This window comes from Nesoenas mayeri (genome assembly GCF_963082525.1).
Source record: "Nesoenas mayeri genome assembly, chromosome: 1".
Taxonomy (NCBI): Eukaryota; Metazoa; Chordata; class Aves; order Columbiformes; family Columbidae; genus Nesoenas; species Nesoenas mayeri.
In genome coordinates, this window is record NC_137541.1 from 29,054,581 (window position 1) to 29,068,822 (window position 14,242).

At 43.0% G+C, this 14,242-nt stretch overlaps 1 protein-coding gene across 3 annotated transcripts; it reads right to left on the bottom strand.

Moving 5' to 3' along the window:
• Nucleotides 1–1,633: 1,633 nt before the first annotated feature.
• Nucleotides 1,634–12,490, bottom strand: IFRD1 (interferon related developmental regulator 1). Of its 3 annotated transcripts, none has more exons than XM_080361762.1 (12): nt 12,183–12,490; nt 9,953–10,057; nt 8,952–9,033; nt 8,403–8,527; nt 7,953–8,110; nt 6,600–6,650; nt 6,327–6,505; nt 6,113–6,221; nt 5,607–5,741; nt 4,257–4,385; nt 3,111–3,206; nt 1,634–2,338 (listed from the first exon to the last, which is right to left on the bottom strand). In XM_080361762.1, the coding sequence occupies exons 1-12, from the start codon at nt 12,226–12,228 to the stop codon at nt 2,249–2,251; spliced, it is 1,305 nt and encodes a 434-aa protein (XP_080217888.1). In that variant the 5' UTR covers nt 12,229–12,490; the 3' UTR covers nt 1,634–2,248. The 3 variants fall into 3 exon arrangements, with proteins under 3 accessions (XP_080217888.1, XP_080217889.1, XP_080217890.1); XM_080361764.1 differs by lacking the exon at nt 1,634–2,338 and adding an exon at nt 2,366–2,732; XM_080361763.1 differs by lacking the exon at nt 6,600–6,650.
• Between the last annotated feature and the right edge of the window lie 1,752 nt (nt 12,491–14,242).

The window sequence follows — 14,242 nt, forward strand, 5'->3', positions numbered from 1 at the left end:
CTCCTTTGCAGACAGTTCTCTGTTTTTTGTTGCCGACATTGCAGAATGTAATGGTACAGCACACCACAATGACAGGCAGCTGACATGTGAAGGGACCATGGCTCAAAACAAATCCTTTCTGAAACCATTCTCTACATCTGGAATTTTGAACCCCTTTTCAAACTGTCAATATGTGTGGTTTTCTCTCGGACAACAGCAGAGAGGATACATCTTCTGACTCATAGTTTCCGAGCCCAAGCTGACGAGCTCTGCCACTGCCCAGTCTGAGTCGCTGGGCCAGCAATGCGGACGTAACAAGCTCGCTCCTTTTCTGCAGGCGTCTCCTCTTCCCTCCAAACAAGAATGTGCAAGCCAAAAAAAAAAATCTCACCTCCATCCCCAGGAGATTCCTGCCACCATCCTAACTGGAAGATGAGGACCCAGGCCGCCCCAGTTCTAAGCTTGAAGAGGTCTACAAACCCATCGGGTCGGTGCAGAGCAGCTAAACAGCCCATCTGCCCTCAGAGAGCCCCAGAAGCCACCCCAGTCTCTGTGGTTGGCAGCTACAGCGTAACACGGGAAAAGGGCAACCCTGAGCTTGGGCACCTGCCAGGTGCTGTAAAAAGCAATTCTGCAAAATACTGGCCAGGCAGGAAGCTACAGAAAGTGCAACTTTACACCAAAGTGTGCCAAAGGTGACCACCCAGAAGCCACCAGAGACACTAGCAGGGCTTGTAGGAAAGTGTTAGCTCAAAGGGGGTTTAGTCCTGGGCTGAGCAGACACAGGTAGCTCCATCTCCTTCAAGGATCAGAAGTTTCTTTTCCACTTGTGTGACATAACTATAGCAGATTTCCATGTCAGTAACAGCACAAATTTCAGTTGAAGGCCTTGTTCTAGTGCATTATTTGAGGGAAAAAAAAAAGGAGTTACAACTCTAACAGAGTCTCTGTTGTCTCTGTAACTCTAATTAGCATGTGTGCATTTTCTAGAATAGGTTCTGCTGCAATCGGAAACTAAAAACAAAACCAACCAACAAAAAAACAAAACCAAACAAACAAAAAACCACCACCACAAATAAACCCAAACACCCACAACCAACACCAAAAAATCCTACTTTCCCTTATCAGAGCAAGCAGTAGTTTTCAGGGTATGGGGTGGAGCTTTTTGGGGTGTGAGGTTTACTTTCTCCGCTGATAACTTGACCTCCACTTTTCAGAATGTTTATTCTAAACAAGTCCTTTAATTTATAGGTCTGCCAGTTGAGAAGCTCCAGCTATCTAAGGTTTTAGTGTCTTTATAACATATACCCTCCACCAGCCCTCAGAAAGACAGTTCTCAGTTACTGGCAGAAACTGAGGGCAGAGTAGTTTTCAACTTGATGAAAACAGGGCAGCAGGACTGGCTCCTGCAAGATTAGACACAGTGTTTTGCAGTACCAGACCTAGAAAACATTTGACCATTACAGAAAAGATGGCAAATCCACGGGCTGTTGTGCACACCATATGTAAATAAGATATACCTTCCAAACACAGCAACATGTAGCATCTACTAAAGCATTGAGACTAACCCAATAAACGAACCATGTGTTTCAGCCTTTAGGTTTTGCTCATGTTCCACCTTTTCATCCACATAGTAATCACTTTTACACAGAAATCAAGCAGTGACAAACATCTTTATTCCAAAAATTAAAGATCCCATTTCAGAACATAAGAATCTTGGTTTTATTTTACATTGAGGCAAGTATTTGTAATGCACTGTTTCACTGTAAGTGAAGGTAATTGAACTTTGCAGTCCCCTTTAGGAAAAAGCTGTACTATGTAGAAACTTCTTTGTCCACCTGTCACTGAAGAGTTTAAAAAGTTACTAAAATAACTCCACACGAACAAGTTCATCTTTTCATGTGAGCACATTCTTACCAAAACACTTGGTCAGTGAATTAGTTTAATTTACCTTCATATAAAGAATCCAATCTGACACACAGAATTTGACTACAATTACCAACCCCACTTAACAGTTGAGTTACAATATATTCAGCCTTTGGAGCAAGTTGCAGCTAAAACAAGTGTTATAAGGTATCCCAGCACTCAATCTTACATCAATCTATATACAGTATATATGCAACTAAGCAACAACATGCATGATATTTACAGATTTTATACAAAATCCCTATGCACAAGTGCCAACTGTGACTACAGAAATTTAAAAAATTCAAGGTTACAAATCTATTTTAATTATGAAATACTTAAAATTGAACCCCATGGAAAAGCTCTAGAAAAATTCCCCCACATCTGCTCTTTTATCACGACATTTACTTCTAGCCTTTGTCCGAGCCTTGAATGCTGCAGAGTTGTACAAGTGCTACAAAATAAAAGGAGAAATTAATCACAGATGTTCAAAAGATTTATTTTCTGTTAAGAATCAGCTGAAAATATCTTTTTATTACTCTCTGAAGCAAATCAGTAGGCCTTCTGAAATTTATAGTATAATATCTTTGCACAAAAGGCTGATTCATTTTATCATATATATATATATATATATGTTTAGAGGAAACTTGGCCTGTGTAAGGAAGGCTGAGCCAGGAGCAATTCTGGAAGCCAATCAGTCTTGAGCATCATACAGACACAATGTAGATTAATGGTGCGCCCCCAGATTAAACTTGATAGCACCGTTCCACAGACTGTTCATGCACAGGATGAGTACATTCACAACCAACAGCACAAAGTCCCCCGTATCCATTTCAATCCATTTCACACTGGAAAGTTTGGGATACTGCTGTTATAAAGACTTTGCTTCTATGGTTTCCTGTGGATTCCCACCCAAAAACCTACAGCTCTCCTAAGAGCGCAAGTTTCACATCTATGGAGAACAAATTTGGTAACAATCAGCAAACACACACCCCCCGCCCCCCGGAAGAATCCAATAGCAGCAATGTGCCCAGTGGAAAATCTAAAATATGAGCTCAAAGACACACACAAGCAAAGTTTTGTTTCATTCAGGATAATATGGGGCTCTTAAAGTGACAAGTTTAAAGATGACAGCTTCTTAAATTCATGTTTAGAATAATATTTAATTCAGTAGAAATATATTAGTGTATGAAGTAAAGAAAACAAATTAAGTTGTGATAACCTACCCTTTCAAAACGGGAGATCTTCATTGTTTTAAGAGTTGCAGCATCTAGCATTACTGGTGGACCAAGCTCAAACACATTCCGAAGAAAGTCATTTGACTAAACCAGAAACACACAAAATTATCAGTTTCTCCTCTGATTGTCAAGTCTCCATAGATGACTACTGTTAATTATCAAGCATTCCAGTAAGATATAGCAGCAATTTGACACAAATCTTAGTATCTTTTGCAATTAAGACAGGGAACACTTCTTCCTTTAATCAGAATAAAGCTAAGAACTAAAACTGCCCTCTTGAGGAGACAGCTCCCCACCCCACATTGATATTTTTGTCGCAGCAAATTAGACACTGTTCTATTACATCCTCTGCACAAGATTAGGCAGCTGGACACAGACCCATATGGTTTCACAACACACCAATTTTTAAATATTTGGCTGTAAAAGTACTACAGGATGTTTTAAAAGGATGGACCAAATTTCAAAGCAAAGTGATTTCAAACTGGGCAAGTCTTTTTGAAACACCCCGTATTTGAAAGATCTGGAAAAGCTGCTACGTGCCTGGGCTGCCACAGTTACGCAGAAATACAATTGACACTGAAGATTTTAACCCCATGATTACTGTAGCAATTTGGGAGCATATACGCCATAGCTGGAGTTCCCTTTTCTGCTATTTATCTAACAGATGACTAGTGCACAAGGAGTTCCTGGAACAGAGATAAGGACTTATCCCTTGCCTCCTGCAATGCTGTCATCACTGGGCTGCAAGTCACGTTCTTTACATTTAATTAAAACTTTGCATTCCTTTTTATAGGCTTGAGCAGGAAGGGTGGAGGCACACAACTTTACAGCAGTCAGATGACTACACCGCTCTGCTGAAAGAGAGCATAAGGCTTCAGGAAAAACTCTGAAGCTAAGACAGTATTCAGCTTGGACTTCTGATTTCCTGGAGAAGTCTTCTAACTGCTAACCCAGCACACCCAGGCTACAACTTGAAGGCAGCTCACCCAGACAGTTCCAGCTCACTGTGGTTCATGTTGCAAGTGCTGCCTTTTAACACCAAATTCTACTCAAGGCTTTGTGATTCAGACTCATCTACTACAAGGAAACAAGGCAGGGAACAACAGTCTGAGCACGTATCAAACAGCAGCTCACCTGCAAATGATATTGCATCCCCGACCCCAGAATCTCCTTGAAGGTATCGTAAGTCTGTTTTTTAACCCAGCAGTCAATATACATGCGCTCAGGTCCAAACTTAACCATCTCTGCAGGAAAGTCACGCTCCTATACATAGTTAAAGGAAACAACATATAGAACTTTAATTTAAACAGTCTTTTGCATTGGGAATTGTATTTATTTATTTTCATTAATAAATTTGGCATATCAAAACCTTCCAAAGAATATAATATGCATATATTACAGACTTTATTTGTTCATAAACACCTAAAGTTAAATCTCATGTAAGACTTGAAGCTGACATTCTTCAAGTCAGAAAGCATTTCAGAAAAGGAACACAACTTTCATCTTTAAAATTACTAAGAATTGAACTTATCTTCAGAAAAAACAGTTCTGAGTGCAGGAGTCACCTTTGTAAGTTTGTAACCTTATTTAGTCCCCAACTTTCAAGTGCAGTGAGCTACATTTGTGACAATGGAATGTAGCAAGTGCTATTAAGTGACTCAGGTTCTTCTATGGGCAGAACCTCAAAGGTGACTTCAAATCACTTCAAAGCCTTCTCCTTTGTTTCAAGGATTTCAACTGTTCTGAATGTCAACTAATACATAGTTGGTTTTACCCATACGGTAATGTAAAAAGAAATTACCTGACAAGTAAAATATCTAGTTTGAGAGGTGTAAAATAACAATCAATTAAAGTGATAGAAGTTTGACATTTGTCTTAGATGCTTTACTCAGAAGTTATGTCACTAACCAAGTATCTTTAGAGTCCTGATTTGTGTTCTGTTCTCTTAATCTGGATATGGAAAACAGAGCACAACAATCAGGGAAGCAACCTCCCCTGCCCACCCAAATACTTCTTCAGTCCCTGACAAAGGTGCTATTTGCAAATGTACCTTACTACTAAGTTGCTTTCTGTTTGTTATGCACAGCAGTTCAATAAGAGATCTTATAAGAAACCTTTTCACAGAATTCGGGACACTAATTTGGATGTCCTACAAAGTTTTCTATGAAAAAAACCTCCTCATTGTATAAAATAAAAATAATTCAGTATTTACAGTGCAATGCTTAGCCTTCTATAAAGAAAAAAATACTCTTCAATATGGAGGTATAGATCAAAATAAGTAATGTTTGACTTTCTTTGCTCTGTATTCCTAAAAAAGCAGTTATATTTTGCATAAGTGATCAGAATTTGACATCTCATTTAAGTAGTTTTTTTCCCTGTTGTTTTCACTGAAACAGTAATTCTATTTAATAATAAAACCATTTTCATAGAATTGTACACTACATAGTTACAATCCAGACATCCACAGTAAGACAAAACAATTACCTCAACAGCTCGTAGAACATCTCTGAAGACAGATCGCTGCTTTCTTTTATCTACTTTGGCTCGGTGCTTGTTTCCATCTGTAGCCAGAGCTCTTAGTTTCTCTGTTAGAAGTTCCATATCTTCATAAAAAAAATCCTAGTCCAAAAAAAGAATTTTTTTTTTTTTTTTTAGTTTCTGGCCTTAACATCTTTCCCTGCAAAAAGGAAAATGGATCTCTCAAATTTTAAAGCTTGCACACTACATTTCTAGTTACTCTCAATTACTGTTTGATGTGTTTTGTTATACTGGTCCTGTTTTGCAATATGGAAAACAATGTAAAAATGATAGCTCAACTACTGTGAATCATTGCTACACCTAATTAGACTGGGGCATACTCACTACAAAGAACATAACCCAGTGAATAATGGGCTGCTTGTTGAGATCCAGATTGCTATACTACACAGGTTAAATCATTTGTCTTGTCATCATGCCAGTGCAAGAAAATTGAGCTGCTGACATCTACTTACAGCATCTGTTTCGCGTGCCAGTTCAAACAGAAGTGCTAGTGTTTCTCCAGCAGCTATTCTCATGTTGAGATCATCACAAGACAGCAGACTTGGAAGTTTATGCAAGTGCCTATGGAGTAAGTCATATTTCTTTAAGTTGTAAATTTTGTTGACCCTGCTTCATTGCTTATATAAACAATCATTACAAATTTTGTTGTCCAAGAAAAATACTCACATTTCAATTTTCTTCTTCACTTCATTCATTGGACAAACGGTCAGCAACAGTGTCCATGCTAAAAGAGCACTGATGTGAAGCACAGTATTATGGGTACTCGATACACCATTAGTGTCTCTATCTCGCGGATAGGCCTTTGTGAAGATGGTTTCAAGGCATTCCATAGTAGAGTACAGTTCCTGAACAGGGCAAAAAAAACCATGGAAGTGCTTAAGTTTCATACATTCTCATATTGCAAATTTATTTTTTGAAAAACGTATTCTTTATCCTCACCGTAATGTCATCAGTGACAATGAAACAGCAAATCCCTAAGCAGGTTGCACACTAGATAGAAAAGAAAAAAGTGTCAGTCTTTGACAGTAATGTTACTGTTGACAAAACCTTCAATCTTTGACCTTTGAAATCTAACACCTGGAGTAATGGGAACTTCAGACTAAGACCTCAGCAGAGGAGAAGTTTCCAACACTGTTTAATTCAGCTCCTTTCTAATAGTTAGCTCTCAGTTCCCATGTACTCTCAGGTTGATTCCACAACACATGCAGGTTGCAAGCACTGATTTTTCATGCTGTAGTATTTAATATAGCTTACAAAGCCCTTCCAAAAAGCTACACACAGAACTCCTTTCACCCAATTACTTTCAATCCCACTAGGATTCACTAGCAGAAATCATGTTGATAAACAGTAATGGACATATGAGATTTATTCACAGCTGTGGGAAATATTTTCCCCTCTCTGCCCACTATTACAATTGAAAAACATGAAGACACTGGACTTCAGCAGCCTTTCTCCAACTTTTACTACAGGTCCTACAGATCTCTTCCCTACCCTCCATATTGTACTCAGTCTCACAAAGAGCAAGAAAAAAAGATGTCTGTAAGTGACACCAGCACTAATCATACAGGACTGAAAACTACAGTTAAACTGGACAAGCTTCAATAGCTTGTTTGTTTGTAGAAAGAAAACTGTTGTTGAACTAATACCACCTCCTCTTCCAACTGATAGTATCTATTGTAACACAGCTTGAGTACAACAGAAGTAGCCAGCTCTGTAATGATAACAGCAAGCTGAAGTATATTAGTTAAAACTCTGAAGTTTAAAAAAGTCTTGGCAAGAGCTTTAGACTGTCTTCAGTCAATATTTCAAGTATACCACTGATGTGTAAATGAGATTAATGGGTGAAAAACTTAGAATACTTTTGGTAGTAAGAATGTATTAGGTATGTAGTTCTAGATCTCCTATATATCATTTTACCATATATATTTGTATACACAACATTCCTCTGTTGTTAAAGAAGTTAAAATTAATACAGGAATGATACTTTTTTTTCTATAGGACTTCAACACAAGCCTTCAGAACCGCACTAAGGAGACTGCAATGTAGTGAGTTAAGACACTTGGCAAAGTACTAGATGTGACAGCTCTTTAAGGAAGTTCCCAGGCTGAAAAAGAGAATGATGTTTAGCCTTTACGTGAAACTTTTTAAGCCAGTGAAAATCACTATGCATCATTCCAAGCTTACATCACCTTGTAAGGTATAGTAGTAACCTTTAGTTCTGGATTACTCAATCGTGAGCTGGTCAAAAACTGCCCTCTGTCCCTGCCTAGGAAATAAACATTTTATACTTACAGCCTGTCTGGCTTGGATACTGGCTGTTCCATCACAGACAATCTTCTTCAGAACTGGACCAAGGGTCTTAAAAATCTCTTCACTTTCAATTCCAGACCCCATCTGCACACACAGAAGACATGCCAGTCCGGCAGCTGCACACTGTTCGTCACTCTTACCTAAAGGTTAACATATGATGAGTAATCACTTTGTGCATTGCTTCTCTCCTTCAAAGATAGTGGTCTGAAAACTTGTGAGTGGAAATTCAGAAACCAATAAACACAAGACAATTTTAGTTGATTTGCTAAGTCAGTTAAAACATGACATTTAAATTAAAAAACGGATGTTGTTAACATAACTAAATTATTAAACGCTCTATAAAGTACTAGAGAAGTCTCAGTCTTAATTCCTTTTATACAATGAGCTATTTCATAGGGATTATTGCTTTCTACTAGCAAGCATGCTAATTACCTTTCTTTATGCAGCGTTCAATGCTATCAGTTAGTGTCATTCTCCTTTCCATGACAAATTCATATAGTATTTTAGAAGAAAAAGCACTTTTCAGACTTTCAAGAGCTGCTTGTCTTGTCTTCGCACTGTTAGAAGAGAGAAGAAAGACCTCCTGAAATCCACACACATCAGTTAAAGCTCAGTCTTTGCTTTCATGGTAGTTTATATTTGTCTGCACCCAACAGAAGAGTAATCCACAGACATACCATGAAGTATGAAATGCTATGAATTGCCTCCTTCCTCATGGACAGAAAAACTTAGGGATTGAGTTCACAATAATACGCCAGACTAGAAATAAAGTCGCCCTACCTCAAGCTATTAGGAAAGGAAAGCCTGATTCTCCCTTATCCAAAAATGTGGTGGAGGCAGAGAGGTCTTTTCAGATCCAGAAGGAAAGCAAGTCCTCCCAAGTGATAAATAACTGTAATTTCAGTAAGCATCTAAAGAATTTGGATGCATATTTCCCTTATTATATCAGATATCAAAGCATTTCTTCAAAGCTTACCATACCTCTTGTCCAATGTAAGATCAATAAATCCCTTCAGTTTGTATTCTAAGTCTTCTTGAGTGGCTTCTTCATCAACTTCAGGCCCTAATCCAGGGAAAACAATTTAGTCCTACTGATACACGTTTTATTAGCAGACCCAGTAGTATCCAACACTTAATGTTTTTAATACTAAGAAGAAAGCACTTTAACAAAGACTATAGCTACAGAATTGTTCGGTACTACAGCAACAGAATGGTGTTAAGCCTACTACATCAAACTGCCCCTTAAAATACTTTTATAAAAATCGACATACCAATACATCTGTGCTGTTTCTATACCTGCTTCTTACACATGTCAAGAATGAGGGAGCTCATCAGGTCTTTCATTAATTTGCTAAAAATGACATCCATCAGCCAACCCTGTCAGTAATATATTTTCATCCAGTCCACTACATATACTCCTGCAGCACAGTGGAGTGTTCACAGTCCAAGCAGCCTGTCCCACCTGGCAGCACTTCAGATGCCTCTGCAACAGCAGCTCAGTCAAGAGCTGCAGGTATTCATGGGGAAGTCACCCTGCCTTATCCCCCCCGCAGCAGGCTTTCAGGACCCTTCCTTCCAACAAAATGACAATAGAGCAGAGGGCAGAGGAGAAAAAGCAGAAATCTAGTTCAAAACAGGCAAACGTGACTCCTTCTAACTCAAACTCTTCTGCAGTTCCTACCACCTCAATTATGTGTTATGAAACTCCACATTTTATAATGCACCTTAAAAATCTTATTGTCTCCAAAAGTTAACATTCTGTAAGAAAAAAGAAGCCTAATAGTTTATTTAATGAGAAGCTCATGAAACCTGGAGCACTTCTTACCAAACAAAAACAATAGCAACTAGATTAATAATCACATAGTGCTTAACAGAATGTCACTATTTTGCTACTGCTACTTACAGTGTAGTACTTAGATTCCTAAGTCAACTCAGGCTTTATATTTTTAAAAAGATAAACAGGTAAAAATGAAAGAACATACCATCCTCAGTGAAGCTAGCAGGATCACTGAAGCCACTGCAGTGGCTCATTGTTTCAATTGAAGCATCTTCGTCACTAAAAGGCTGCACGTTTCTGGGCTGACCACCTTAAGGAAAGATGGAAACAATAGTCTGGTCAGTTTTCATAAGGAAAAGGAAGATCTGAACACCAAAAGCGGAATTCTCCAAATAAATTCACTCTCCCTGACCCAGACACAAAGTACATTTCTTCCTTTGCTGGTTGGTTCCTTTACTCCCACTTGTTCTGAAGACTTAGTTGGCTCTGTTCTGGAATATCGTTTGTGAATGGTGGGGAAGAGCCCACCTAGTTTTCAAAGCGTTGGTAGAATTCCTAGCTCTAGCTTTAGGATCTTTCTACAACCCACTTCAAGTGAATGCACTTTCCTGTGACTGTGCTTTAAAAATAGCTCTATATTAATTTAACTGTTGAGACAAGCTACCAAAAATAATTCCCATACAAACTTTATTTTTCAGTTTTGAGGGACTTCAGGCCAGGATAGGTTATACATTTAGGCAAACATACATTACCCAGTTCAATGCAGGGCTTACAGGATTAAGTATAGTATGTGCAGTATCAGCAATGTCCAACCCTGTTTTAATACTGAATTACAAATACAAGCCAGAATGTCAAATGCTTAAGCAGGGGAAAGTAGTTTTAACCTCTCAGCATGAAGAAGGCCTCAGTTCAGTAACTCAAGTCTTTTTGAAGAAAGCAGTGTAATTTTCACCAGTGGTCACCTTTACAAAGTTTTCATACCTGTATCTTATTGTTACAGTACTGAGTTGGTGGAGTTTGATCTGATAATACTGTAATTTCTACTGCTCTCCTACCCTAGTCCTTAATTTGTGTCTACTAAAGTCAATTAACAAAAGGATATTTTCACTTTTATTTCTCCAACAGCTCCCAAATGTCATTTACAGAACCTTGAATTCTGCTCTTTCACATATTTTTTGTGGTACAATTTATTCTACATTATTGAAGAAGGCTGTGCACAGTGCTTGGCAGCTTCAGGCAGGCTTCCTGGCTACCAAAATACCCAGAATCGACCTTGAGTTGATCACTGTCCAAGTGCTTTCCAATAAAGTCAAACTCGCACTTCAGAGGTTTTGCAACTCCTAGCTATAAACCATTTACTTGCATCACTGGCCATAAACCTTTGTGTTTCCTATAGTTACAAAGGACAAACATCAGTTAATGTACAGACCAAGAAACCTGGAGGCTCAGAGCTCTGGCATGGCCACCTTCTGGCTTCAAGTGATGTCAAGCAGGAAAGTTCAATGGGAGAAGTGGCAAGAATGACTGCCAGCCTTTTACAAGCTGAAATAAAAGCAGCTGCAGAAAGCCCCAGATAATTGCTCACTTCCTGAACATTCGATACTAAAGAGACAGGCTCTGCTCACTGCTACTGGAGCCTGAAATGGAATTTCTCACCACCCCACAAAACCTTCCCTCTGCCCTGGCATCAGCACCTCAGCCACACACAGTCTGGATCTGGATTGAGACTGTTTATTTCATAGCATCCTCTTTTAGGCTAAGCGAGTATTTTTAAAGAGACTGCAGCCTTTCGCAGCACAACGCGCTGACACACCGCTCCACCGGCCATCAGAGACACCGGAGTGACAGCAGTAGCCGTCCTCTCCGCCCTGCAAGGGTCCGGGCTGGCGGCGGGCACAGCGGGGACACGAGGAGCTGTGCGTGTCGGGGACGCGCCTCCCGCTGCTCCCGGCACCCCGCGGGCCCGGCCTCCGCCGCCGCAGCCGGGCGGCACCCACCGGCGCGGCGGCCAGGAGGCCCGGCGGGGCCGGCGCCGGCCGCTGCCCTCGGGGCGCTGCTCGTCGCCGCCGGCGGCGCCAGGCACGGCCGCAGCCTTCCCGGGGCCACCCGCGCCGCCGGGCGCATGCGCGCGGACGGCGTGAGGTGGCGGTTTCGGGGCCGGCTCCTGCCAGCCCGGCGGCGCCGCCCGGCCCGTGCCCGGCTCCGGCTGCCCGGCCCCGCGGGGAGCTCCGCGGCCGCCCCTGTCCGTCCTGCCGCTTTCCCACCAGCCCCGCAGGGAGCCTGGGTGCAGCCAGCCAGGGCTGGCCCGCCCGGTCGCGGCCTCTCTCGCCGGCGAAAAGCCGCCCCGCCTCGGGCAGCTCAAGCGGCCACGGGAAACGTCGGGCGACCTTCGCGCCCAGCGAGGCCGCCCGCTCCGAGCCCCCGCCCGCGCTCACCGGCTCCGCGCTGGTGGTTGCTCCCCCGCTTCTTAGGCTTGGGCATGGTCGCAGCGGCGCTCGGCTCGGCTCCCGCGGCCCCTCTCCGGGTCTCGGTCTCTCTGCTCCCCCCGGCCCGGGAATCAGCGACAATCAGCCGATGGAAGAGCAGGACCGCTTTTTACTCCAACGCCTCTGCGAGGCCGATTTCCCGGTCCGGGGCAGCGGAGGTGATTGGCGAAAGCAGGCGGAGGACGAACCGGCGGCGAAGGCAGAAATCCCCGTGAAGGCCCGTGAGCGGAGTCGATGCATCTTTCTCCTCTCAGACACCTGGGACTAAAGGCGCGGAGGGCGCGCCGGCGCCGCTTTTATAGGCCGCCGGGCTGCGGGGGCGGGGCTTACCGACGCGCCGTCGCCGCGACCAATGGCCAGGCATTGTGATAGCGAGCGGGTGACTCAGTCGCGTGAGCCCGTGACGCCACCGCGCTGCGATCCAGCGGTGGCGCTGGACGTCATCGCCGCTTCGCGCGCCACGCCGCGGTGCACGCTGGGAGCGGCGGGCCTGGCCGCCAGCCTGCGGGCGGGGCGCGGTGGGGGCGGGAGCGGCAGCGGCCCGGCCCGGCTTGACCCGACCGTGGGTCTGGCAGGGGTCCCCGGAGCCCGCACCGTGTGCGGTGCCGCTTCTCACCGGCGGGGTCTCCTCGGGGCGTCTGGAAACACCGCGCTGCCGCCGGGCCGTGCGGGGGGCGGCGCCGCGCGGGGGCATCTGAGGCCGTGTCGGGCGGGGAGGAGCCCGGGCTCGGCGCGGCGGCTGTGGCCGTGCGGAGCTCCACGTGGTGCTGCTTTAAATCGGGCCCTGGGCCGCGCTCGTCACTGGCCGTGGCAGATGCTGGTGTGGTTGCGTGCTGTGCAGTGGAGTCAGTGTACGGGCGCTGGTTGCAGCCCAAGGGAAGCGCCAGAAGGGTTCGATCGTGCTCCTCTCGTTTCAAAACGAGCCGGTACGGGGCGGATGGCTTACTTCTTCAAAACAGATTTTCTTCCACGCACAAGAATGGGTTTTGTTGTCACATTTTTGTACTGCAAGCCTGTATGTTTTCATTTTTAATCCATTTTTTTATGTTTCCTGCTGAACTTCAAATAATGAAAAGTATAGCATTTCTACGCACCAAAAAGAGATTGGATTGTAATGTTTCTGAAACGTGAGTGTTTGTGAAATCTCACTGGTGGGCTGTAACAGTTATGCCATATTTGAGGGATGGAAGGCAAGTTTGCAGAACATGCTGAAAAGTTACGTAAGACATAGCAATGGTTACACTATTTAAATTCCTTTGCATACCAAATGTGTTTACACTGACTTCCAGAAAGGTAAACCTCAATAACAATTCTACATTTAAAAAAACCAAACCAAAACAAACAAACAAACAAAAAAAGGAAACAGGGTTTGTTTACCCATATGTGCATGTTGAGTAAGGAAATGCTAGTAGTGTCTATTTCTAGAAAAGTGTAGCTGTCGGTTGTGATACGTGTGGGTGCTGGTAGAGCCTAATGTTTCGCATTGCTGTGCAGTGTGAGCCTTCTCGTGAATAGTTCCTTGATCATGGGAGAGCCCAATTTCTGAAAAGTTCTGTCCAGCTCTTTTAGCATCCTATTTAAGAAGAACAGAAAAGAGATAAAAGTCAGTACATATTGAATGTACACAGGACAACACAGGAGTGTCTCAGAGGCATCATTTTTTCAGGATGAAATGTTAGAGCAGAGGACAGCTTTCCAAGTAAGTAGCTGAAGGAGTTGTAGTTAAATACAGAAAGCATAACTGTGCCATTGGCTATATGAGACTCAGAGCAAGGGATCCATGCTGGATAAGCTACAACACCTAATAGCAGCCAAGCAAACTTGTACAGTGGGAGTATTTGAGATGCAAGATGCCGATACCTTTTTAGTGAGGTCAGCCACGTCCTAACAACTTCCTGTGTGCTGGCTCTCTTAATACATAAATTAGTCTTGGAGGTGCAGCATGGCTGGCCTAGACTTTGCTGAAATGGTCACCTTCATGCCGGTAGCTCCATCTCACAGCAATGCTG